Below are 27,791 nucleotides of genomic sequence, written 5' to 3'. Positions count from 1 at the left end.
TTAACACTCCTTACAGCAAGTCTTGTCCAGGACAGCTGAATATTGACATTGTAACGTGGTCACCTTCAAGGTAGACCGGGAAGGCTTATTTGATCCATTGAAGCCATTTTTGCAGTTGGAGGTATAAGCTGAAAAATCCTTCCTCCTATAAAGTTCAGCTCGATATTTACAGCAGCCAAATTTGCTCAGCAACAGAAAGAAATCCCTTCGGAATGCCTTTGTGAAAATTGCATACAGAAACGGATTGGCACACGAATTGACAGGATAAAAAAGAACCAGTAAAACCTTAGAGTTGGTTACTGTAATAAGGGGCAGTTTGAAGGCCGCTGAGATGGCAAAGAAAGAGATTGGTGCCATGCAGGTGAAATCGGTGAAGATGAGAACTGCCATTTTCTTAGCAATCTTTGTATCTTTGTTAGTAGCCATTAGCTCTGGATTTTGAACTGCAAAATAAATTTTAATGTAGCAAGCACAAATGATGATGAAGGCCACCACATTGAGCATCAGGATGGTTAATATGTAGACCTGTGAGAGAGTGGTTTCCACATCCATGGGGAGGCAAATGCTGACCTTCATGTAATTGCTGACACCCACAAGAGGCAACATGGCGATTAGAGTAGAAAAGAGCCATCCTCCAAGCATAATCGGAATGGCATGTTTTAATCGCAGCTTTTGGTCCAGCTGAATAGCATAGGTGATGGTGTGCCATCTTTCTAGTGTGATGACTGTGAGGGTGTAGACAGAAAGTTCACTTGCAAATACAGTGAAGAAGCCAGCAGCGCTACATCCACTCCCTGTCTGCCAATCTATGGCATGGTTATAATACTGGCCTTTGGTTTGGGCATCAACTGAGGCAATGAGTAGCAGGTAGAGCCCCATGCAGAAGTCTGCAAAGGAGAGGTTGCACATGAGAAAGCGGGGCACTGTCAGTTTATAACGACTGGTCAGGAGAACAAAGAGGACAGTCACATTTCCCGTGATGGCTAAAATATTAATCAGCCAAATCAGTACTCTAAGGAAGTCATAGCCCATAATATCTTCACAGGGATTAAAAGCATCTGGTTCAGGAGCACATTGGAGTGTCTTGGGTAAGCAGAAACCATAGTCATAATCCCAGCTACTCAGTTCACTCTCAGCAAAGATGGCAGAATAACTGTAAGAAGAATAGTTTGGCTCAATGTAAACTTAGAATTTTTATGATTCTGGGTATTGAAAATATTCAGAAATTATCCGTAATGTTTTTTTTAAGGAAAACAAACAAAAAGGAAACAAAGTCACAACAGCCTTAGTCTTAGATTTATTTATCTGAGAACTCTGAATTGATGGAGGATTTCCTTAAGAAGGGAATGAAAAGCCATTTAGGCTTTTTTTTTTTTTTAATATGTAGATTTTACACGATGCAAAGACTTAATGAAGCTGTTTACAAAGGATGATTTTCTTTGGAAAACAAATTTAGAGACATAACCTTGCTTGCTCAATGTAAAAGAACCCTTTCTTGACATTTCCTTAACTATTTATCTCCTTTAGTTGTCAACCAAACTGTTATCAAGCTGTCTGTCTGTAGTAGAACGCGAATGGGATTGGAAGGCTCACATTGTTAAAGATCATCAGCTACTGAAGGACATGCTTGCACTTGAGTCCCTGGCTAATCAGATAGCTCAGTTGAGAAATAGAAACCAAAGATAGGTTACTCGATAGAAATTTAGGAGCAGAGGAAGAATAGAGTCATGAACAATAGGAAGAAATAGTTTTAAATAGATATTTCTTACAGTATGAGTCAAATTCAGAGAGTGGATTGAAGAGGGGCTCTGTCCCTAGAGAAGGAATCGTCCCACCTCCGCCACTCCCTTACTCCCAACCACACTGCTACTGCTTGAGTTCAGATTTTCATTTTCTCTTAAGGGACAATTACATTAGTTTTCTTCCTGGCATCCTTCCTCTAGTTTTAGCCCTCTTCTAGTCCATCTGTATATTCCTTCTGTATGGCCTTTCTTACGCACAAATATATTAATTCAAACATTTCCTAGTTTCTCATTGGCTAGGGATAAACTCCAGACTCCTTGTGATGACCTCTAAGTCTCTCCTTGATCTTCGTTCTGTCTCCTTCTCCAGTCTCATCTCTAAGAAGCAGTCGTGCTGCACGGTGCAGGACATGGGCTCTAAAGCAAGACTGCCTGGGTTCCAGCTTTTACTGGCTGTGTAAACCTGGGAGAGTTATTTTAACATCTCTGTACCTCAGATTCTTCATTTGCCAAATAGGGATAATAATCATACCTCCCTCATTAGAGTTGTGCTAAGGATTAAATGTATTAACACATGTAGATTGTTCAGGATAATGCCTGACACCTATTAAGTGCTCAGTGACTGTTAGAGATTCTCATAATTATCTCTTGCAAATCCCCTGTGCAACCAGCCCTTTGGTTACATGAAATGACATGTGGCTCTCAGAATAAGTTCTACTGTTTCATCCCTTTGTATTTGAATGTGCTGTTTCTTCTTCCCTTTCTTTTCTCATTTCTCTGGAGAATTCCTCCTCATCTTTAAAGATAAGCATCTCTATGAAGCCTTTCCTGATTCTGCACCTCTAAGGAGTTTATCATCCCTTCTCTTAGCCATGGCTGCACTTAAGTACTATTGTAGTTCTCAAACTAGATTGCCATTATATGATGATGCATGTCTTCTTTCATAGTCTGTGAGACTATTCTTTAATAGCCTTGAAGTCAGGGGATTAGGTCTTATTTATGTCTAAAATCTCAGCACCTCACATAGTTTTAGCTCAGAGTATCCATTCGATAAATGTTTGTGGAATGAATAAGCCAGGGTGATGCTGGCTTAGAAAGGAATTGAGAGGATACGGAGACAATGAATGATACAGTATGATGCATGTAGGCTTAACAAATTTTCTCTTTGCCCACAGTCAGCTAATACAATCTTGGGAGGTGGAGAAAGGGGCATAATTTTTCTGTCAGGGCCATTACAAATGTGTATTTCACCTTAGAGTTTCTCACACATTAAAAGAGCATTTTTCTCTAGTCTTAAAACTTAGCTTCTCATTTTCTGTAGAAGGAAGTGTGTACCTAATACAGTGAGTGGATAAAATGATATATTTGAGTAATACAATTACCTAAGGGAAGAAACACAGATTAAAAAAAAAAAATGGAAAAGAAATCTATGACCGGGGACTCCAAAAACGTGCTAGCATATCATAGAAACCACACTGGAACTGGAGAAGTACTGCTGCCACACACAGGAGACTGCATAGGAACCTCACTTGTTTTATTATTAAATATAAGTAGCACATTTGTTTGTCCTCATGCACATCAGTATAATTACCTAATTTTTAAATCTTTAAAGAGATATGGTGGTTATAAGGATGATGAGAGAAAATAGGTTTTTTCTTACCATTGGCAAGGTCCTTAAAGACCAGCTCATTGAACCCTTCATTTTATTGGTAAGGAGACCAAGATTAAAGGAGGTAAGTGACTTGCCTCAGGTCCCTCAGCACTAGGGACTAGTGGCAATGCTAGGTCTTCATATGCATAGTCCAGGGGCCTTTCTTCTCTACTTCACTATCTCTCAGTATTTTTCAAGGTGTGGTCCTTGGACCACTTGCATCAGAATCACCAGAGTCTTTGTTACAGTGAAGATTCCTGGCTTTACTTCAGACCCTGAATCTAACTCTCTAGGGACAGAGCCCAGGAATCTGCATTTTAAGCAAGTTCCCTGGATGATTACTACAAAATAATAGCCTTTATTTAATCAGATGAAAACTTTCCAACTATTGCTGCTTTAGTTTCCCTTACTACTTTCCCCTTATTAAAACTACTTCAGCTGCTATTGGAAGCACTAGTTCAAAGCCACTAAAAATTCTGCCATGATTTCTGAATAAACTTATATCACTAAGAGGTCAAACATGTTCCCTTGGATTTCCCTGGTGGCGCAGTGGTTAAGAATCCACCTGCCAATGCAGGGGACACGGGTTTGAGCCCCGGTCCGGGAAGATCCCACATGCTTCAGAGCAACTAAGCCTGTGGGCCACAACTACCGAGCCTGCACTCTAGAGCCTGTGAGCCACAACTACTGAGCCCGCATGCCACAACTACTGACGCCTGCGCGCCTAGAGCCCGCGCTCCGCGACAAGAGAAGCCACCACAATGAGAAGCCCGCACACTGCAATGAAGAGTAGCCCCCGCTCGCTGCAACTAGAGAAAACCTGTGTGTAGCAACGAAGACCCAACACAGCCAAAAATAGATTAAAAAAAAAAAAGTTCCCTTTCCCATTCCCCTGGTCCCTTGCTCTTTCTTTTTTTGCCCTATTGGGCACATGTCTAGCAATTCTTCTCCTTGGTGATTTGTCTTCAGACCAAAAACGTACCTGCTGCTACTTACATGTGTCCTGGGATGGCTCCTGAGGGCAGGAACATGACTGTTGACAAAACCCAGCATGGAGCTGTCTTTAGTACTGAAGGCTGTGCAGGGAGTGTGAATGGACTTGGGTGGGCTTAGCAATATTGAGTCAGAGGAAGGAGAAGCAGTAGCACCATTGCTCCAGTTACAATCAACAGGCAGGAGAAAAGACAGGGATTTTAGGAGGACAGTGGGGCCAACCGTAGCAGTAAGGGCACCATAATATCTTGGGGAGAGCAGGTAAGACTTAGTGGCTGGCTCTAGAATTTCTAAACTCCAGGGACTTGGGAATAGCAATCTGGTGGGAAGGGAAGGAAGGGGACTTACCACGCAAGATGCTTTCACAGGGAACACACTCTTTTTACTTAGATTATGTGTTAATTTCAGGTAGTTTTGGGGATGCTGAAGATAAGAGGACTTGTTTTAAAAAACAGTGTTAGCATAGACTCAAGATTGGATGCTCATTTTGAAAGGTGTGCAGTGGTAGGGGTTGATGGTTACTGAGACTGAAGTAAGTCTCCCCTTTCCCCATAACACCCCTTGATGGTACCATTGACTCTACCCAGAAGTGGTTTCCTATTAATGAGAAAAAAAAAAACACCATATGGTTGCAAAAGAGTTATGTGGAAGGTGATGATAGAGTATTGAGAGAGAAGAGTGGGAATGGTGAGGAAAAGGAACGGTGGAGGATAGTTGGTGTCAGACCTAAATGAAGGAAAAAAGAAAAGAAGAATACAGGCTATAATATAAGGTACCCTCGGTGCTGTCACAATCTTTAAAAACTCCCTTCACTCTCATGGTTCTGAAAGCCAAATGATATTTCTGCTGTCCCTTACAGTTAAAGAAAAAAGTCTCAAAAAAGATAAGTACTGCCCAGGGATACCTAGTGTTATAGGAACATTAATGCCAATAATTCATATCCATGGGACTTCCCTGGTGGTCCAATGGTTAAGACTTTGCTTTCCAATGCAGGGGGTGTGGGGTTGATCCCTGGTCGAGGAGCTAAGATCCCACATGCCTCGTGGCCAAAAACCAAAACATAAAACAGAAGCAATATTGTAACAAATTCAATAAAGACTTTAAAAATGATCCACATCAAAAAAAAAAAAATCTTAAAAAAAAATTCATATCCAACTCTGAGGAGCTCCAAAGCCCAGGATCCTTCTATCATATTACCCTGCTGATTCTATATATCTTACAGATTGATAGGAAAAAAGAGAAAAGAAAAAAAAAAGACGTAGAGGAGGGAATGGAGATTGGCAAGGTATCTTAGAAGGGCATCTGGTTTTGTAGCCTAAAGGACATAGGGGAGGGGATGGGAGTGGAAGGGAAATAATAAAACTTCTAAATCACAGTAAATGTGGCATAGGGACACTGGGATTATCTTTTGAGGCATGCTCTTTTACATTTTAAGGTATATGAAGTGCCAAAGCAGCTGAAAAATGTTTTAAAAAAATCAGAATAGAAATGGAGCTCCTGTCTAGTGTATGTCAGTGATAGCGTTAAGTCTGAATAATTTTAAGCTCCAGAGCATAATGGTCAAGGTGGCCAAAGTCTCCTTGAAGGGAAGTGGCTACTTGTAGAAGCTGTGCCTGCAATCAGTTAATCTTTGTGGAATGCTGACCGCATGACTAGTGAAAATCCTTACAAATGAGGCTATCATTAAACAAGCTGTTAGTGACATCAAAATACCTGCAAATAAAATTTTAATTCCTGAAGAGAATTTAATGTAACTGTAGAATGAATATGTAGGTATGTTTTTTTTGTTTTTTGTGCGGTACACGGGCCTCTCACTGTTGTGGCCTCTCCCGTTGCGGAGCACGGGCTTGGACGCGCAGGCTCAGTGTCCATGGCTCACGGGCCTAGCTGCTCCGCGGCATGTGGGATCTTCCCGGACCGGGGCACGAACCCGTATCCCCTGCATCGGCAGGCGGACTCTCAACCACTGCGCCACCAGGGAAGCCCTGTAGGTATGTTTTTTTAAAGTATTTATTTTTAACCAGTTGAAAGAGATAATTGATCAACTGGGTGCCACTTGCAAAAACACACACAAAAGAATCCCCATTTTAAAACTATAAAAAAATGCTTTGCAAACATGCCCCCCAACCAAGATTTTTATCAAAAGAAAATCCTTGGGGGGAGACCTTCAAGATGGCGGAGGAGTAAGACATGGAGATCACCTTCCTCCCCACAAATACATCAGAAATACATCTACATGTGGAACAACTCCTACAGAACACCTACTGAATGCTGGCAGAAGACCTCGGGCTTCCCAAAAGGCAAGAAACTCCCCATGTACCTGGGTAGGGAGAAAGAAAAAAGAAAAAACAGAGACAAAGAATAGGGATGGGACCTGCACATCTGGGAGGGAGCCGTGAAGGAGGAAAGGTTTCCACACACTAGGAAGCCCCTTCGCAGGCAGAGAGGGGTGGTGGTGGAGGGGGGAAGCTTCAGAGCCACGGAGGAATGCATAGCAACGGGTACAGAGGGCAAAGCAGAGAGATTCCCACACAGAGGATCGGTGCCGACCCGCACTCACCAGTCTGAGAGGCTTGTCTGCTCACCCGCTGGGGCGGGTGTGGGCTGGGAGCTGAGGCTCGGGCTCCTGAGGTCAGGTCCCAGGGAGAGGACTGGGGTTGGCTGTGTGAACACAGCCTGAAGGGGACTAGCGTGCCACAGCTAGCCAGGAGGGAGTCCAGGAAAAAGCGTGGAACTGCCTAAGAGGCAAGAGACCATTGTTTCCGAGTGTGCAAGGAGAGTGGATTCAGAGTACCACCTAAAGGAGCTCCAGAGACGGGCGTGAGCCGCAGCTATCAGCATGGACACCAGAGCCGGGCATGAGACGCTAAGGCTGCTTCTGCAGCCACCAAGAAGCCTGTGTGCAAACACAGGTCACTATCCACACCACCGCTTCTGGAAGCCTGTGCAGCCCACCACTGCCAGGGTCCCGTGATCCAGGGACAACTTCCCCGGGAGAACACACGGTGCACCTCAGGCTGTTGCAACATCACCTCGGCCTCTGCCACCACAGGCTCACCCCGCATTCCATACCCCTCCCTCCCACTGGCCTGAGTGAGCCAGAGCCCCCTAATCAGCCACTCCTTTAACCCCCTCCTGTCTGGGTGAAGAACAGACACCACAGGGTGACCTACATGCAGAGGCAGGGCAAAATCCAAAGCTGAACCCCAGGAGCTGTGCGAACAAAGAAGAGAAAGGGAAATTTCTCTGGGCAGCCTCAGGAGCTTCGGATTAAATCTCCATAATCAACTTGATGTACCCTGCATCTCTGGAATACCTGAATAGACAACGAATCATCCCAAAATTGAGGCGGTGGACTTTGGGAGCAACTGAAGACTTGGGGTTTGCTTTCTGCATCTAATTTGTTTCCGGTTTTATGTTTATCTCAGTCTGGTATTTAGAGCTTATAATCTTTGATAGATTTGTTTATGGATTTGGTTGCTCTCTTCCTTTATTTTTTTATATGTATACGTATATATATATTTTTTCCCTCCTTTTTCTCTTTTTCTGAGTGTTTATATGTATGCTTCTTGGTGTGATTTTGTCTGTATAGGTTTGCTTTTACCATTTGTCCTAGTGTTCCATCTGTCCTATTTTTTAAGTATAGTTTTTAGTGCTTGTTATCATTGGTGGATTTGTTTACTGGTTTGGTTGCTCACTTCTTTCTTTTCTTTTTTTTATTTTAATAATATTTTTTATTTTAATAACTTTATTTATTTTTTCTTTTTCTTTCTTTCTTTCTTTTTCCTCCCTTTTATCTGAGCCGTGTGGCTGACAGGATCTTGGGGCTCTGGCTGGGTGTCAGGCCTGAGCCTCTGAGGTGGGAGAGCCGAGTTCAGGACATTGGTCCACCAGAGACCTCCCAGCCCCACGTAATATCAGTCGACGAGAGCATGCCCAGAGATCTCTGTCTCAATGCTAAGACCCAGCTCCACTCAACGACCAGCAAGCTCCAGTGCTGGACATCCTATGCCAAACAACTAGCAAGACAGGGACACAATACGACCCATTAGCAGAGAAGCTGCCTAAAAGCATACTAAGTTCACAGACACCCCAAAACACACCACCGGACACTGTCTTGCCCACCAGAAAGACAAGATCCAGCCTCATCCACCAGAACACAGGCACCAGTCCCCTCCACCAGGAAGCCTACACAACCTACAGAACCAAACTAACCCACTGGGGGCAGACACCAAAAACAACGGGAACTGCAAACCTGCAGCCTGCGAAAAGGAGACCCCAAACACAGTAAGTTAAGCAAAATAGGAAGACAGAGAAATATACAGCAGATGAAGAAGCAAGGTAAAAACCCACCAGACCAAACGAAGAGGAAATAGGCAGTCCACCTGAAAAAGAATTCAAAGTAATGATAGTAAAGATGGAAAAATCTTGGAAATAGAATGGAGAAAATACAAGAAACGTTTAAGAAGGACCTAGAAGAACTAAAGAGCAAACAAACAATGATGAACAATACAATAAATGAAATTAAAAATTCTCTAGAAGGAATCAATAGCAGAATAACTGAGGCAGAAAAACGGATAAGTGACCGGGAAGACAAAATAGTGGAAATAACTACCACAGCGCAGAATAAAGAAAAAGGAAACAAAAGAAATGAGGACAGTCTCAGAGACCCCTGGGACAACATTATATGCACCAACATTCGTATTATAGGGGTCCCAGAAGAAGAAGAGAAAAAGAAAGGGACAGAGAAAATATTTGAAGAGATTATAGTTGAAAACTTCCCTAATATGGGAAAGGAAACAGTCAATCAAGTCCAGGAAGCACAGAGAGTAACAGGATAAATCCAAGGAGAAACACACCAAGACACATATTAATCAAACTATCAAAATTTAAATGCAAAGAAACAATATTAAAAGCAGCAAGGGAGGGGGCTCCCCTGGTGGCGCAGTGGTTGAGAGTCTGCCTGCCAATGCAGGGGACATGGGTTCGTGCCCCGGTCCGGGAGGATCCCACATGCTGCGGAGCGGCTGGGCCCGTGAGCCATGGCCGCTGGGCCTGCACGTCCGGAGCCTGTGCTCTGCAACGGGAGAGGCCACAACAGTGAGAGGCCCACATACTGCAAAAAAAAAAAAAAAAACAGCAAGGGAAAACCAACAAATAATATACAAGGCAATCCTCATAAGGTTAACAGCTGATCTTTCAGCAGAAACACTGCAAGCCAGAAGGGTGTGGCAGGACATATTTAAAGTGATGAAAGGGAAAAACCTACAACCAAGATTACCCAGCAAGGATCTCATTCAGATTCGACAGAGAAATTAAAACCTTTACAGACAAGCAAAAGCTAAGAGAATTCAGCACCACCAAGCCAGCTTTACAGCAAATGCTAAAGGAACTTCTCTAGGCAGGAAACACAAGAGAAGGAAAAGACCTACAATAACAAACCCAAAACAATTAAGAAAATGGTCATAGGAACATACATATTGATAACTACCTTAAATGTAAATGGATTAAATGTTCCAACCAAACGACATGGACTGGCTGAATGGATACAAAAACAAGACCTGTATTTACGCTGTCTACAAGAGACCCACTTCAGACCTAGGGACACATACAGACTGAAAGTGAGGGGATGGAAAAAGATATTCCATGCAAATGGAAATCAAAAGAAAGCTGGAGTAGCAATTCTACTATCAGACAAAGTAGACTTTAAAACAAAGACTATTACAAGAGACAAAGAAGGACAGTACATCATGATTAAGGGATCAATCCAAAAGAAGATATAACAATTGTAAATATTTGTGCACCCAACATAGGAGCACCTCAATACATAAGGCAAATGCTAACAGTCATAAAAGCGGAAATCGACAGTAACACCATCATAGTAGGGGACTTTAACACACCACTTTCACCAATGGACAGATCATCCAAATGAAAATAAATAAGGAAACACAAGCTTTAAATGATACATTAAACAAGATGGACTTCATTGATATTTATAGGACATTCTATCCAAAAACAACAGAAAAGAGTCCCTTCTCAAGTGCTCATGGAACATTCTCCAGAATAGATCATATCTTGGGTCACAAAGCAAGCCTTGGTAAATTTAAGGAAATTGAAATCAAATCAAGTATCTTTCCCGACCACAATGCTAGGAGACTAGATATCAATTACAGGAAAAAAATCTGTAAAAAATACAAACACATGGAGGCTAAACAATATGCTACTAAATAACCAAGAGATCACTGAAGAAATCAAAGAGGAAATAAAAAAATACCTAGAAACAAATGACAATGAAAACATGATGACCCAAAGTCTATGGGATGCAGCAAAAGCAATTCTAAGAGGGAAGTTTATAGCAATACAATCCTACCTCAAGAAAGAAGAAACATCTCAAATAAACAACCTAACCTTACACCTAAAGCAATTAGAGAAAGAAGAACAAAAACACCCCCAAAGTTAGCAGAAGGAAAGAAATCATAAAGATCAGATCAGAAATAAAAAGAAATGAAGGAAATGATAGCAAAGATCAATAAAAGTAAAATCTGGTTCCTTGAGAAGATAAACAAAATTGATAAACCATTAGCCAGACTCATGAAGAAAAAAAGGGAGAAGACTCAGATCAATAGAATTAGAACTGAAAAAGGAGAAGTAGCAACTGACACTGCAGAAATACAAAGGATCATGAGAGATTACTACAAGCAACTATATGCCAATAAAATGGACAGCCTGGAAGAAATGGACAAATTCTTAGGAAAGCACAACCTTCCGAGACTGAACCAAGAAGAAATAGAAAATATAAACGGACCAATCACAAGCAGCGGAATTGATACTGTGATTAATAATTTTCAAACAAACAAAAGCCCAGGACCAGATAGCTTCACAGGAAAATTCTATCAAACATTTAAAGAAGAGCTAACACCTATCCTTCTCAAACTCTTCCAAAATACAGCAGAGGGAGGAACACTCCCAAACTCATTGTACTAGGCCACCATCACCCTGATACCAAAACCAGACAAAGATGTCATAAATAAAGAAAACTACAGGCCAATATCACTGATGAACATAGATGCAAAAATCCTCAACAAAATACTAGCACACAGAATCCAACAGCACATTAAAAGCATCATACACCATGATCAAGTGGGGTTTATCCCAGGAATGCAAGGATTCTTCAATATACGCAAATCAATCAATGTGATAAACCATATTAACAAATTGAAGGAGAAAAAACATATGATCAAACTGAAGGAGCAAAACCATATGATCATCTCAATAGATACAGAAAAAGGTTTTGACAAAATTCAACACCCATTTATGATAAAAACTCTCCAGAAAGTAGGCATAGAGGGAACTTATCTCAATATAATAAAGGCCATATATGACAAACCCACAGCCAACATCGTTCTCAATGGTGAAAAACTGAAACCATTTCCACTAAGATCAGGAACACGATACGGTTGCCCAGTCTCACCACTAGTATCAACATAGTTTTGGAAGTTTTAGCCACAACAATCAGAGAAGAAAATGAAATAAAAGGAATCCAAATAGGAAAATAAGAGGTAAAACTGTCCAAATAGGAAAAGAAGAAGTAAAACTTCTCCAATTAGGAAAAGAAGAAGTAAAACTGTCATTGCAGATGACATGATACTATACATAGAGAATCCTGAAGATGCTACCAGAAAACTACTAGAGCTAATCAATGAATTTGGTAATGTAGCAGGATACAAAATTAATGCACAGAAATCTCTTGCATTCCTATACACTAATGATGAAAAATGTGAAAGGGAAATTAAGGAAACACTGCCAATTACCATTGCAACAAAAGGAATAAAAGACCTAGGAATAAACCTACCTAGGGATACAAAAGACCTGTATGCAGAAAACTATAAAACACTGTTGAAAGAAATTAAAGATGATACAAACAGATGGAGAGATATACCACATTCTTGGATTGGAAGAATCAACATTGTGAAAATGACTGTACTACCCAAAGCAATCTGCAGATTCAATGCAATCCCTATCAAACTACGAATGGCATTTTTCACAGAACTAGAACAAAAAATTTTACAATTTGTATGGAAACACAAAAGACCCCGAATAGCCAAAGCAATCATGAGAAAGAGAAATGGAGCTGGAGGAATCAGGCTCCCTGACTTCAGACCATACTACAAAGCTACAGTAATCAAAACAGTATGGTGTTGGTACAAAAACAGAAATATAGATCAGTGGAACAGGATAGAAAGCCCAGAGATAAACCCACATGCATATGGTCACCTTATCTTTGATAAAGGAGGCAAGAATGTAAAATGGAGAAAAGACAGCCTCTTCAATAAGTGGTGCTGGGGAAACTGGACAGCTACATGTAAAAGAATGAAATTAGAACACTTCCTAACACCATACACAAAAATAAACTCAAAATGGATTAAAGACCTAAATGTACAGCCAGACACTATAAAACTCTTAGAGGAAAACATAGGCACAGCACTCTATGACATAAATCACAGCAAGATCCTTTTTGACCCACCTGCTAGAGAAATGGAAATAAAAACAAAAATGAACAAACGGGACCTAATGAAACTTAAAAGCTTTTGCACAGCAAAGGAAACCATAAGCAAGATGAAAAAACAACCCTCAGAATGGGAGAAAATATTTGCAAACGAAGCAACTGACAAAGGATTAATCTCCAAGATATACAAGCAGCTCATGCAGCTCAATATCAAAAAAAAAAAAAAACTACCCAATCCAAAAATGAGCAGGAGACCTAAATAGACATTTCTCCCAAGAAGATATACAGATTGCCAACAAACACATGAAAGGATGCTCAACATCACTAATCATTAGAGAAATGAAAATCAAAACTACAGTGAGGTATATCACCTCACACCAGTCAGCATGGCCATCATCAAAAAATCTACAAACAATAAATGCTGAAGAGGGTGTGGAGAAAAGGGAACCCTCTTGCACTGTTGGTGGGAATGTAAATTGATACAGCCACTATGCAGAACGTTATGGAGGTTCCTTAACAAACTAAAAATAGGACTATCATATGACTCTGCAATCCCACTACTGGGCATATACCCTGAGAAAACCATAATTCAATAAGAGTCATGTACCACAACGTTCATTGCAGCTCTATTTACAATAGCCAGGACATGGAAGCACCCTAAGTGTCCATCGACAGATGAATGGATAAAGAAGATGTGGCACTTATGTACAATGGAATATTACTCAGCCATAAAAGGAAATGATATTGAGTTATTTCTAGTGAGGTGGATGGACCTAGAGACTGTCATACAGAGTGAAGTAAGTTGGAAAGAGAAAAACAAATACCATATGGTAACACATATATATATGGAATCTAAAAAAAAAAGGTTCTGAAGAACATAGGGGCAGGACAGGAATACAGACACAGAGGTAGAGAATGGACTTGAGGACATGGGGAGGGGGAAGGGTTAGCTGGGTCGAAGTGAGAGAGTGTCAGGGACATATATACACTACCAAATGTATAATAGATAGCTAGTGGGAAGCAGCCACATAGCACAGGGAGATCAGCTCGGTGCTTTGTGACCACCTAGAGGGGTGGGATAGGGAGGGTGGGAGAGAGATGCAAGAGGGAGAGGTTATGGAGATATATGTATACGCATAGCTGATTCACTTTGTTATACAGCAGAAACTAACACACCATTGTAAAGCAATTATACTCCAAAAAAGATGTTATATATAAAAAAGAAATCGTTGGCACTGATAATAATAAGATGCATGCAGAATGAGACATGGCTTCCCGAGTTTCTTTGCATGCAAATACTTACAGTGTTTCATTATTTGGTCTCCTTGCTGTGCTTTCACATTGTTTGGAAAAGTTTTTAAAAATGGAAAATGAAAAATTCTGCCTGAAAGAGGTAAAAACAAACAACCACAGTTGAGCTTTTGGTTTTTAAACTACACCTGATCGTGTCTATTTATGCTTTGTTCATCCAAATTCTCTACCTGTTACACCAGCCTCGTGTTCTGCACCATTGTCCTATCTGAAACGCTTCCTGGGAGAGAGTAAAGGCTTCTGAATTATCATTAGCGTGCTTCCAGCTTAGATAAAATGCTTCTGAATGCTAAGTCTTTTGTGTGGGCTCTAGAGATGAAAAAAACTTAAATGTATCACATTGAATCATGGATTTTTCAATGCTCATTAAAAGCTATCTTCGTGGTGTATTAAGGTTTGCTCCTCACCGCTCTCCTCACTATACCAGCCTCGATGAACAAATAACCATTCAGAATTCATGGCTTTGAATTATAACTGGGGATCTCTTTTGTAAAGATTTGCAGATTCTGGACGTGACATTATGATGTGAATTTTCTGCTCTTTTGGATTATGTGCAGAAATATAATGTGGTTGCTCCCTCTTCCTTCATGTTTCCCTCTAAGAAATTTTGCCTATGGAAAGGGGCAAATGTCAAGAAATTAAAAGAAGGCTGTACTTACATTATTCCTAAGATGAAACCAAAGGGAGGCACAAAGGAAAAGTGGGTGAAGAAATAGCGGAAAGGAGAGCAGGCTGTGTGAACCTCAACCTTTTCCTGAGGAGGAAGGAGAAATGAGGCAATCCAGAATGCACGTTTCTATGTATTATTCTTCTCCAGTGTTAACAAGACAGTTCCTTGTAGGAATGACTTTGTGTAAAAGCAGGAAGGTGGAGAATATATAAGAACTATCTGAGCTTCTGGACTCACTTTCAAAAATTAATCAGCTTGTTATTTTGCCTGAGAGATAGAGAGAGGGAGTGAGAGAGAGAGACAGTGTGTGTGTTTGATGCTGGCTCTGTATCTGATACTTAGAGACACTCTGTGTGAACCAGTCTACAGTTAACAGGAAATGTGGTGGTTCTTGGCCTTCAGATAATAGCACTGGGTTCTGTCTACTGTATCTTTTTTGAAATTTTAATCATAGATACCAAGGAGAGTTTGGGGGCCATCTGCCTAGGCAGCTGTGTGCGTTATCCACACAGCAGCTGCAGGGCAGAGGGGTGACCCAGAGTTTGCACAAACAGTCCACTGACCCAGCTTCAGGGTCTCCGTCCTCACTAACATCCAAGGTTTCTAGCTTTAGAGATAGAGAGGGAGTCAGTTGAAGCTTGTAATTCCAATCAGGACAATCTCTGTGTGAGGTTGCATTCCCATCTCACTTTGATACTGGCCCACAATTGCATAATGCTGTTTTTTTTTTTTTTAACCCGGAGGTTGTAGTCTCTTTCATCTACTGAAATAAAAAACCCCTGAACTAAAGTTTTAAGATGTCAGTAATTTCAGAAGTGATGTGACCTCTTTGCCACAAAAGTGGAGGTGTCCAGAATCAGCTCTATCATAGACCAGCATCTGTATCCTCTGTTTTAGTTGTTCTCTCACCAGCTTTGCTCACTTCCAGACCATCCTCCACCTTGCTGCCAGAGTGATACTTTACAAAAGCAAATCTGAGTAATTCTGTTTTGAATTCTTCAGTGGTTCCCCATCCTCTAAACAACTTGGCCTGGTACTCAGAGCCCATCATAGCCCACTTCTCCCTGGTCTCCTCTCCTCACTCATCCTCCTCCATGTAACCATAAGTCTTCTTGTTTTAGTTTTTCTGAATGACTTTCATCCCATGTCTCTTGCCTTTGTGCCTTCACACAACCTATTCCATCTTCTTGGTATGCTTTTCCCCACACGTGTCTAGCTAACTCCTATCTGTTCTTCAAGGCTCAGCAGAAGTCACTTCCTCAGGAAGCCTTCCATAAGCCCTGCTGCCATTTAGAAATTCTCCCTCTGTTCTCCCAGAGTACTCTGTTCTGTTCTCAGCTCTATCATAACATTTGCTTTATTGGACCTAAATATTGGCTGTCATGTGTGTTGTCCACAAACAGCTGCCTGTGACTCTGATGGTTGGGATGAGCTCTTACTCATCTTTGTATCTTCAGACTTTTGCGTAGCATTTGGAACACTGTGAGTGCTCAGTTAATATTCTTTGAAGTTCAGTTAATAGTGCATAGCTCTCTGAGTACAGTGAGTGGTCTGTCTTCTTGGTTACCTCAAAAGCTTCAGGTAGAACTGCACCTACCTATGCAAGGCACAAAGTAGGTGTGTGATGATAACACGTGCTGGTTGATTAATTATAAATAGGTTGATTCTAAGACAGTGGCATTCTAGTGTCACTCTCTTAGTGCCTCATCTAATTAATTGAGAATATCTGCTTAGGCTGTATAATATCCTTTTAGGGTGACGTTTTTCCAACTGTGAGTTGTGACCCATTAGTGGGTCATGAAAACAATAAGTAAATCAAGACTAGCATTAAAAGCAAAAAACATGAAATAAATAGACAAGAGAATATCAGTGTATCACATGTAAGACAGTTAAGTAGTGCTTTGTTTTATTTCAGTTACATGTGTCGTGTTTACTGGGTTGCAATGTAAAAAAAGTATTTCTTGGTATGCATTTCAGTGAGAAAGAAAAAAAGTCCGGAGAACTGTGCTTTAAGGAAAGAATGAAATCCTTCACACCCTGCCATTCCATTCTGGATTGAAGTGAATTAGTTGAATCAGTAAGAAGTCCCCCACTGATCGCAAACCAGCCAGGAGCTTGTGCCTTTTCTGTCCCCACACTAAGCTAATCCTTAGGGGGCTAAGAATCTGTTCTGTAATAGAAGATAGTCTTCTGTTGGGAGAGAAATAGCTTGAAAAAAAAAAAAACCAAACACTGGAAACCTTCTATAGTGTTTTCTTTTCTTTTTTTTAACTAAGGACTAAGACATTAGGTAAAATTCACCCTACTGAGCCTACTTCCTCCACTTCTTTAGAATGATGCTCTCTGATAAGGATTAGGGCTAGTTGATCTTTGAGATACCAGTTTTGTACTCCATTTTGAAACTGCAGTTATCATCTGATTTAAGGCTATAGTTTTGAACTAGCTAAGAATAAGCTATGAAGGTCTTCTAGCTGCAGGGTGAATCGACTATTTGGAGTCAGTTTTCAGGAGGAAATAGGACAGTTCATTTTCTTCTGGTCTATCTGAAAGTGACCCCGTGACTATGGAGCTGGTCTAGAAGGCAGGGAGTGAAGGGGCGGGGAGCCATCGACCAGTTGACTATTTTCAAATCTGAGTTTCTGCCACAGCTTGGCAGGCTTTACCTTTTGTTTTTTACTCACTCTTTTGTTGGCAAGTTTCTAAAAGCACAGCAGTGGCTGGGGTAAGTCAATGTGGCATCCAGGAGATTGGTAAATTTTTCTCTTGATGGCAGTTTTTTCAGAGAATAGGATGATGTGGCAATTAGTGTCTGAATGGACTCCAGCCCATAGCTAGGCAGGGCCTGCAGTTTAGTGGAAGAAATATCCCTGAAAAGTAAAAGGGAGAAAGGTTTATTTATTTATTTACTTAACATGTATGATTCATAGAATGAAACTTCCTCTCAACAATAGTATCCTTCTAGGTTCTGAGGAATCTTTTCTCCATCTCGCTTTCTCCCTAATTCTCCATTTCAGTTAGTCTCATTAAGATCTGAATTCAAAAAAGCTCTGTGGTCTTTCTTCTGATGTGTACCCCATTATTCTTTTCAAGGCTGAGTATGACTCCTTGTACCTGTCACACATTCATTAGCATTCTCTCTCCCCCCTCTGCTTCCTTCCTCCCTCTCTCTCCCTCCCTCTACCTCTCTCCACTTAGCAGAAGTGAAATAACTACTTGCTTTAAGAGAGAACAGGCACGTGCAGTGACATCAGCTTTTGTGCTCAACTCCAGGGGGAAATATTTAGGGCTTCAGATGCCTCGGTCTTTGATTGATCAAGCTCTGCGGGGTAGGTTTTCATGAGGCACAGGCTAGTTACGCTATTCAGAGCCACTGTGTGTCATTAGCCACCCTCTAACTTCTCTAAAGGCAAGGTGGATTCATCAGTCCAAAGCAAGCAAACGCTCGGCCATGCAAGCAAAACTGTGTGGAAAGCTCAGGTTTTTCACACAAGGTCCCGAATGCCTCAGCTTTTCTAGACTTGAGACAATGCCCAAGAAAACGCCAAACGAATTAAATGTGAGGAGGAAGAGTCAGTGGGAATTTAAAAATTCTGCCCACCTTCTAAGTGGCTGCTGCTGATACCCCATGAAAGTTTTCCAGGAGCGTAGCCCCCTGCAGCAAACTGACCCAATACTTAGTGCCCATCTCATGGGAGGGACTCAGCAGGGGATTGATGGACAGATGAACTTGACAACGTGGCATGATGACTGGTGTAGGCCCTTGGTGGAATAATCAAGGTGGCAGAATTTGCCTTGGGGGCTGCAGACTCATTGCTTTTGTGTCCTTATTGATTTAGGTAACCAGTGTTCTCATTCTGCTTTACAGAGTTATTATTTTAGATGTATTAGGGATTGACCACATCATTCTTTGCAGGCCTGGTGATTTTTTTTTTTTTTTGGTGGGGGTAAAATATTTTAAATTAAGATTCTAGAAATGGCAAGGTCTCATTACAGAGGAGTGAATCCCTGATGACTGATTTTCAGTTTCAGTGAGAGACTCATGGGAGGAATATTTTGGGGGTGTGGAAGGAAGGCCCACTTCTAGATATCACTTAAACCCTGAGGGTATAATGAGAATAGTTATTTGGAGAGTGAGAGACCTAGGTCTGGTCCCACTGTTCTGGAAGAGTCAGTGTGGATGCCTACCGGGCTCACAGTCATTTCTAAGCAGGCAGACCAAGCAGGTTTTCAAGCAAAAACTGTCATGCAGGGTGTCTTATGATCATACTCACTCATTCTTGTGCCTGACCAAAGGCAACTCTCCTTAGCTTTTCAGTGCCCAAGTAGGTGACCAGTTTGCTGCAAGAACTCTGCCTCTAGGGTGTGCTAGACTGGAGAGTATTCAAGCAATGTGTAAGATTCTGAGTCTGGTGTACTTTGAAGATGAGACACAACAGACAGGGACCCCTAGGGTAGGATGGCAGAAGCTGAGAGACAGCAGAAAAAACAGTGGGCAGGAAGCACGAGGAGGTGGAAGCCATGAGTAAGGAGAAATCATGACGTTGCGTGGAGAAGAGAGAAGAGTTAGGATTGATGATGGCAGAAGTCAGGAATTGGAGAAGGTCAGGAGTTTTACTGGTGGGAATTAGGATGTAGAGAGAATCAGGGGTTGACAGCTGCAGGAAATAAGTAGACAGAGTCAGAATGGGTAGTGACAGGAGTTGATGGTGGCAAGAGCTCGGAGCTAGCTAGATGAAGTCAGGAGTTGATAGTGGCAGAAGTAGGCGGCAGACAGAGTCGGGAGTTGATAGGAGGTAGGAAGTAGATGCTCAGGAGATGAGAGTGGCGGGGGCTGAGTAGAGTTGGGGGTTTATAATGGTGGGCTATAGAAAGTAGATAGAATCATGACTGGATACTGGCAGGAGCTAGGGTATAAAGAATACCTGGGTCAGTTCATTCCTCACCCTGATCAAAACCCTAAAGCCCCCTCACCTTACTCGGAGAACAGGCAAAGTCCTTATAAAAGCCACAAGCCTCATAACCTGGCTTTCGCCACCTCTCGGTCCTTCTGTTCTAGGCCCCTCCTCTTGGCTTACTCTGCCACACTGGCCTCCTGCCTAGTTCCCTGCACCTGGAATGCTCTTCCTACCGATACCCACACAACTTGCTCCCTCACTTCTTTCAGGTATTTGCTTAAATGTCACTTGTTCAGGACCGTCTTACCTGACCATCCTCCTTAAAATGCTAGCTCCCTCCCTAGAGCTCCTTTTGCCCAGCCACCTGAATTTTTCTCCTCCACAGCCATCTGGAATACTCCATATTTTCTTTACTCATTTGATCCTTGTCTGTCTTCCCCACTCTATGAAGGCAGAGACATTTGCCTTTTCTTATTCTCTGCTGTTTCCCTGTTGTCTAATCCGGTGCCTGGCACATAGTATGGACTTACAGTTATTGGATAAATCAATCAATGAATGAATAAACAAACAAATGAACTGGGTTACACTGCTCACTATCTTTCTAGGACTGTCCTCACTTTAAAGTCACGTGCCTGTTTATCACTTTGCCTGTTTATTGTTCTTTCCCCTCCATGGCTGTAATCTCTTTATGAGCAGGGCCCAGAGCTCGCCACTGTCCCTGCAGCTTGGTGCCTGGTAAACAGGACGTGTCCAACCCACGCTTGTTGAAGACATTAGTGATAGCGTGCCAGGGTAGGGACTAATGGGGCGGCATCTCTGTGGCGAAGGTGACGAGGCCACTGCCATTACTGCTGCAGAGTTTCTGGAGTCCTGTTGCGTCGCTCCCTGAAGCCTGACCGCAGCTGCATTTGTTTCCTGCAGGATGTTTCCGGCTTCCTAAGGCATTGTCAGGAGACTAAAGGTTCAATTTCCTGCTCCTCTTAATTTTCCCATGTGTCCTTATGCTCAGCTCCCACTAACTGAGGGCACTTGCCTCTGCTCCTTGCATCCTCAGGGAGCCTGACGCATAGCAGCTCACACAGCCTTAATTCCCACGAGGGGATGCCAGGGGACACCACGCCCCCCTGCCAGCACATTAGGAGGCCCTCCATATTTGATGTTGGTTGAACCATGTCTCCACCAAATTCATATGTTGAAGTCCTAACCCCCAGTACTGCAGAATGTGACCTTAATTGGAAATAGGGTCTTTACAGAGGTGATCAAGTTAAAATGAGATCATTAGGATGGACCCTAATCCAGTATGACTGGTATCCTTGCAAAAAGGTGGAAATTTGGAGACAGACAGACAGACAGACACACAGAGCACCCTGTGAAGACTGGACTTATGCTGCCACCACCAGAAGGAACTACAGGAACAAGGAGAGAGGCCTGGAACAGGTCCTGCCCTCGCAGCCCTCAGGAGGAGCCAGCCTTGCCGATACCCTCATTTCAGACTTCTAGCCTCTAGAACTGCAAGACAAGACATTTCTATTGTTTCAACCCCCCAGCTGGTGGTGCTTTGTTGCGGTAACCCTTGCACGCGCAGTGCAGAGACTGGTTCCCCACAAAGCAGGCTGGGAACCATGTGGCTGGACACCCTGAGTGGGCCTGCTGGGCTGCAGCGGGCGGGGAGGGAGGGCAGCAGCACTGTACTCACAAGATGCTAGGCCCGGTGGCCCCCCGGAAGGCGCCATTGTGTATCTTCTCCAGGTGCACGTTTTCCTTTAGCTCCCTGTGGGGAAGGACAGTGTCCTCAGTGGAGTTTGCAGCTCATGTGTAAACAGTCATAGCTGTGCGCATGCGCGGTGAGAGCAGCCTGTGGGCATGGTGCTCAGGGGTCGAGGGGACAAGGCGGGGCTGTAGGTAAAATGTAGGTAAAATGAGAAAAAGACGTTCTTGTCCGGGGAGAAACTGTGAAATCGCTGTTGTGCTTGGCTCCGCCTTTTCTCTGTGATTTCCCCCTCGCTCAGTGGAACCCTTTGTCCTGCAACTTAAAGTACTCCCTACTTGTGCACATTTACTACCAGGCAGCTGGGCAGGGAAGAAAATGCTGCTCCAGTGTTCAAGGCCGAAGGGTGGAAGTGCAGCCCACTCTGCATCAGGCCATCATGACCTTGGAGGGCTCAAGGTTTGTTCATAGTAATATACTGAGGTTTGCAAATTCTATACTTAAAAGAAAAGTAGGGTCCATTCAAAGCTACCCCCTTTCATCATGTTAACTCTTTTTCTTTCAGCTGTGCATTGCTCAGTGGGTTAGAAAGCGGAGGAAGGACAGCCTGTATAGAAAATTCCCCCTACCCCAGGTGCCCCGCGGGTCTGTGCCCTGTGCCTGATTGTTGCCAGGTGTGTGTATTGTAGAAACAAAAGGGTTGAAGGCCACTGCTCTTCAGGAAGCCAAAAGCTGCAATGGGAGTAACTACCTGAGGGCTTCTGTTCCCTAAGCTCGAGACCGCTCAGGGTGAACTGCTCAGAACCAGCTGAGCCTAGCCCCGCTGAGCAGCTCCCGTCTGGGCCCTGACGCTGGTGTCTCCAAGGACAGGCCCCTCTCTGGGTGGACAAGGAAGCCGGGAGAGGAGTCCCTGGGCTCAGACTTGTCAGCTTACTTTTGATTGCTTTCTTCCTACCAGAGAAGGGTGGCGTCTCAAAGAGCATTCTGGAAAACGCTGGACAGTGGGCACAGTGTACATCCATTGCTGGTGTGATGATTTTGAGCATAGGACATGATTCTTCTGCACCACTGTTACAGTGGCAAAACAAATACACCAACACCCACTGCCCCCTCCCTTGCAGGATCCTCAGTAATTACCTGGTTCATCTCATAGCTTTACATCTTCTTCCTCGTCTTTCTGCAAGTCTCCACATCACCCCTGCCATTTAAAAACCGTAAAAGCCCCTGCATCTCACTCCCTCGGTGGCTGTCTTCCACATGCTTCCACTAAGCGTTTTCCTCGGAAAGCCTCGACCCTTTCATCACAATGCACCCGTCAGTCTCACATCGTCCCATCCCCTGGGTATATTTCCACTTTCAAAGAGATGAGGTTGTCAGAGTCAATTGCTGTTTAAAATCTAAATCAAAAGAAAAATTCCTTCCCAAACCTCCATGGCTCTTCTTCCTGATTTGATTTGTTTTAATTATGTTCAGTTATGGTCATAAATCATTGAAACCGGGCTCTGTGAGCAAATAATCCTCATGTCAGCCAGGTCAAATTAATTGTTCAAATTTCAGGACAGCATTTCTCATGTTTTATTAAAACTCAAGATCTTTTTGTATAATGATAACTCTGTATTATGTAAGTTGGTCAAAAATAAATCCAAAAGTTATCTACCACAGTTTCCTGGGGGTCGCTTTTGGGAACTCTCCCGAGTGGCATGGCCTTCTAGGTGTGAGAAGGATAGGAAGGATGGCCTTTTGAAGTACAGTGGGAGAACTCCCAAACTCCAGCCAAGGCTTCCCTGATGGGGGTGCTCTGGGAATGGTAGGGCTGGGCTCTCGGATCCCTGGAGGTGTCTGAGGGTAACCTTCTGAAGCTGCTCCTCTCCACCCTGTCTGTCTTAGTAAGTAACGTATTTGAGAACTTTGTAGGGCTATGGTGTCATTGTTCTGAACAACTTTGGACAGGCCTTTATATGAGGAAGGTGTCAGAAATGGGGCTGGACACACCCATAGTTGGAAACTTTTGCTTGACGGTTTTGAAAACTACTCCCTCTGCCCTGCTCAACCCTTCGATGAGTCTGCTCACTCTTGGAAGAGAATTCAGACTCCTTCTCACGGCCCCTCAGTCCTGATGACTTGCTCCTGCTCCATCTCCAGCTTAATCTCATCCAGTGTTCCCTTTGCTGATGACCCTTAAGTCGCATTGGCCTCCTCTCAATTCTTGGAGTTTATCAACTTCTTTTCTTGCCCACCTCAGGACCTTTGCACATGCTGCTCCCTCTTTCTGTAATGCGCTTCGTCTGATGATTGCCAGTGCGGACTCCTTGTCATCCTTTAGGGTCAGCCTAAATATCATACCCTTGGTGAGGCTGTCCCTGAGCACCTAACCTAGAGTCAGTCTGCCCCTGGTACTCTCTCAGCTCTCAGGGTTAGGTTATTTCCTTCACAGTATGTATCACTACCTGCAATAATTTCATTTATTTACTTGCCTTTTTCCTGTCTCTTCTGCTAGTACAGAAACTTCATTACGGCAGGGACTGTTTCCACTGTTCCATTGTAGACACAGCACTTAACATAGTGCCTAATATATTGGTGATGCTTAATAAGTGTGTGTTGAATGAATAAATGAATGGAATTGACTTGTGTTCTTGGCAAACTGATTTGTGTTCTCGGCTTCCTCTTTCTGGCGACAGTGTGGTATGGGGAATACATACTAATGGGACTTTGGGACTTTTCTAAGTCCACACCCATTCTGGCGTCTCTAAAGCGGTTGAGACACTGCTGACCAAGGACCTCCCACCTTACGCTCTGCTTTCCCTGACCTCCCAAAGATGTACTCTGCTGATTAGCCTCTCACCTCTGCTTTTGCTCTGGCTTCTTTTCCTTATCTCTTGTTTCCCCCCAACTTTGTATTCAGTCCTCTTATTTTTCCTCCTTGTGCAGGTGACCTCAGCCACAAAGGACTTCACCCATCCCCTCTCCTCAGGTAATTCTGACTTCTGTGTCCCTAGCCCTGGCCTGCCCCTTCCAGCCCTCTGGCCTCCCTGCTAACCCATGAGCCAACCTTCTTTAAGCACCCCTCTCACACTTCCTATCCCAGGACTTTCAACGGCTTATTTTCTACAGAAGAGAGTCCAAATTGTTTACTCTGGCATCTAAGGCCCTTCCTGCTTTGTCTCTAACCCACATCTAGGACTTTCTAAAAGGTACTGTTTTCTGGTCTTTGAGCACATCCCATGCATCCTCCTCTGGGCTGTTCCTCTTGTCCTCTGACCGGAGTGCATTTTCCTTCCATCTTTGCCTGTCCAAGTTAGGCTCAGCTCAAAATCTACGTCTCTCATGAGGCTTTCTCTAATTTCCTTCTCTTCTGCCTTTGAAATCTCAGAGGACTTTACCTCTCTCAGGCCAGGCACCATATTTTGCCTTCTGTTTTAGTAACTACTTAGTGTACAGTTTATATACCATTTGGAGATGTTTCTTCCTAGGCTGTAAGCTCCTGCAGGGCAAACACCAGGGCTTCTTCATCTTCATTTCCCCTCAAAATATAGCATGTTCCTTCAAACACAGCTGATGCTTGGCAAACACTTGTTGAGTGAATAACAGAATGAGGCATCTGAGAGTACTGTGCCAGGAGAGGATAAGCCTCTGATTTTAATTTGGCAGAAACAGATTCGATTGGCCAGAGTGAACCCTGCATTGAATTCAAGTCAACAAGAAAATGAGGGAAAATCCACTCCATGGTAGGAAGGACAACTGTTTAAAAAGCTACCATTCCTGGAGCACTTAGTATGTGCCAGACCTGTGCTAATAACTGCATAAAAATACAATCTTATTGAATTATCATTCATTCATAATTAACTATATAATGTAACAAATAATAAATGAGCACGTACTCTATGCCAGGCACTGTGCTAAGTACTGAGGATGCAAAACATACCTTTTCATTTTGGTGGTGGTATCCTCAAAAGAAGCCTATTAGCAGCTCCATTTTATGGATGAAAACACTATGGTTTAGATTGGTTGAGTAACTTGCTCAAGGTCAAGGTGATAAATAATGGGATTGGAGTTTGAGTCCCAGTTACTGACTGTTAGATCCATTCTCTTCTCCACCAAGCTATATAACATGGTATCCATATAATAGGGTCTTTGGTTAATATTTGTAGTTAAAATAAATACTATATTGTATAGACTTATGCTACTTCAGACTGGCAGCATCAGCATCTCCTGGGAGTTTGTTAAAATTTCAAATTCTTGGGCCCTACCCTAGACCCACTGAATTAAAATGTCTGGGGGTGGGGCTCAGGAACCTGTGTTTTAGCAGTCTCCATGTGGTTCCTATGTGTGTTAAAGTTTGAGAAGCACTGGTGTAGACCATGGTTTATACATATGGCTTGTTTATTATTAAAAGCCTTTTCATTTGTTTGTTTTCCTTAACTTTGGCTTTAGTTGAGCCTTTCATGTGCTATTAGGTTTTACTGTACACAAGTGTATGGTGATTGTCACCTTACCCAGTACCTGTCATGGTTCAAGCAGCCTCTGCCCTGGCCCTGCGAGCTTTGTGAATGAGCCCCTTTTTTAGAAAAGGAGCCATAGAAAGAAAGACAGGTTGAGAACAGTGAAGGGAGCAGTAGAGATGCTTCTCTAAAGTTGAAGGCTGTTAACACTGGGGACTGGGGTAGGATGTGGTGAAAACACAGGGCTCCCTCACCTTGTGGAACATGAGCTCCTTACTCCCCCCTGAATCCCCCCCGATCCCCAGCCCGCAGCAGTAAGGAGATGGGCTTCTGTGTGGGCCTGTTGTGGCTGAATCGGCTGGTAAATGGCATTATCGGATTTCTCTGCAGTGGGGCCGGGAGGAAGAATTTCTTCACTGAAATCACACTGCCTCTAACACACCATTGACCCGAGCGAGGGGACTAGAGAGGGAGGCTGTGAGGTGGGGGAGCCTAAAGTAGGGTGTTGAATATTTCAGCAAACTGTCAACTTCAATGTATGCAGGCTGCATCCATCTTCGATATCAGGGTGCTCTGTGGTTTCCAGCCAGCCAGTTGCCTAGTAACATGCGTGCCACACTGAGGACCAGCCACTTGAAAGTTTATTTTTGTCCTGAGTTAGTTGCTGAAGATTGAATGTGATCTGGTAGCCAGAGTAATATCTCATTGTTATTCATGAGCTGGGGAAATAAGCACATACTTACAGGGAAATCAGCGTTGTCCCATTGAATGCATGACTTTGTATTTCTTCAAATCCATTTCCATATAGTTTTCTAAGGAGGGAGGAGAGAGGTTTTAGGAGCGAAAGGAACACAGTTTGGAATCACACATTCTTCCTTCTGTGACATTTATTACTAAGATAATTACTGGCACTTACAATATCTAGCTCTGTTTCTCTAACATTTTAGATCCTCGGGGCCTGCTGAGATGAGACTGTTTTCTCGCTCTAGTTGGCTTCCACCTCTACCACCAGCACCACCACTAATTTGTTAAGTGTTTATTAAGTGCCAGATATTGATCAACCATTCTACATATTTATGATATAATCCTCATCGTCACTTCCATTGCTCTGGTCAGAAACCTAAGCCTTCATGTTGTTGTGTAGCTTGCTTACCGTCAGAGAAAACAGTGGCAGAACTGGAATGTGAGGCTAGAGCTGCCTAACACTCAAGTCTTGTGTCTGGTTCTACAGGCCTATCTGGGCATATGGGCTTTCTGGGTCGCCGAAAGCTGAGGGCAGGAGAAGGCTCCAGTACTGAGTGTTTCTTTTTCTTGGATGAGTCTGTGGTTTTGCTGATGCCACATTTTGTTCCACAACCAAGATTTCAATGTCTGTAAACAGTTCTTTAAGACTCATTAGTGGATAGTGAAATCAATTTAGTTGGGTACAATCAGTCTTAAAAAAAATGAAATAGAACAGAATGGAACAAAATGGAAAATGTTAGAGTATGTTGCCTGTAATCGGGGTAGTACTCTTTCTGAAGTTTTGTTCCACCATTTTTGAATGTTATGTACATGTAAGTATATGTATACATATATACATATAAGTCTGCCCAGAACAAGACATAGGAGACTCCTTAGAACACAGATGCTGGGAAACGTTAGAGGCAGAAAAGAGCTTGGAGAGGAGCGAGCGGCAACCCTTCATTTGACAGAGAAGGAAAGAGGCTCAGAGAAGAAAGTGATTTGTCTAAAGTTCACAGTAGGTGGAAATGAGACCAGAACACACTGTGCCTGGGGCTACTTCCAGCACAGCAGTTTTGCTGGGTGATTTGACTCTTCTTCTCTGAGATAGCCACACGGCCCCTCTTCCTCCTCCTGTAGAGCTATGTTTGAT

The 27,791-nt window shown here is 43.0% G+C and overlaps 1 protein-coding gene across 1 annotated transcript in view; it reads right to left on the bottom strand.

Moving 5' to 3' along the window:
• The window catches only part of LHCGR (luteinizing hormone/choriogonadotropin receptor), a gene marked incomplete at both ends in the record, with an annotated part of 64,452 nt that continues 36,661 nt past the window's right edge, over positions 1-27,791 (bottom strand). The window contains 5 exons of the mRNA XM_079721121.1: positions 1-1,153; positions 14,196-14,276; positions 17,555-17,740; positions 21,465-21,539; positions 26,659-26,727. Coding sequence (XP_079577247.1) covers positions 1-1,153; positions 14,196-14,276; positions 17,555-17,740; positions 21,465-21,539; positions 26,659-26,727 — 1,564 coding nt within the window. The remainder of the gene's footprint in view (positions 1,154-14,195; positions 14,277-17,554; positions 17,741-21,464; positions 21,540-26,658; positions 26,728-27,791) is intronic.

This window comes from Hyperoodon ampullatus (genome assembly GCF_949752795.1).
Source record: "Hyperoodon ampullatus genome assembly, chromosome: 15".
Classification (NCBI taxonomy): domain Eukaryota; kingdom Metazoa; phylum Chordata; class Mammalia; order Artiodactyla; family Ziphiidae; genus Hyperoodon; species Hyperoodon ampullatus.
The sequence above is the reverse complement of the archived record's forward strand: the minus strand, read 5'-3'. Positions and strand labels throughout refer to the sequence as shown.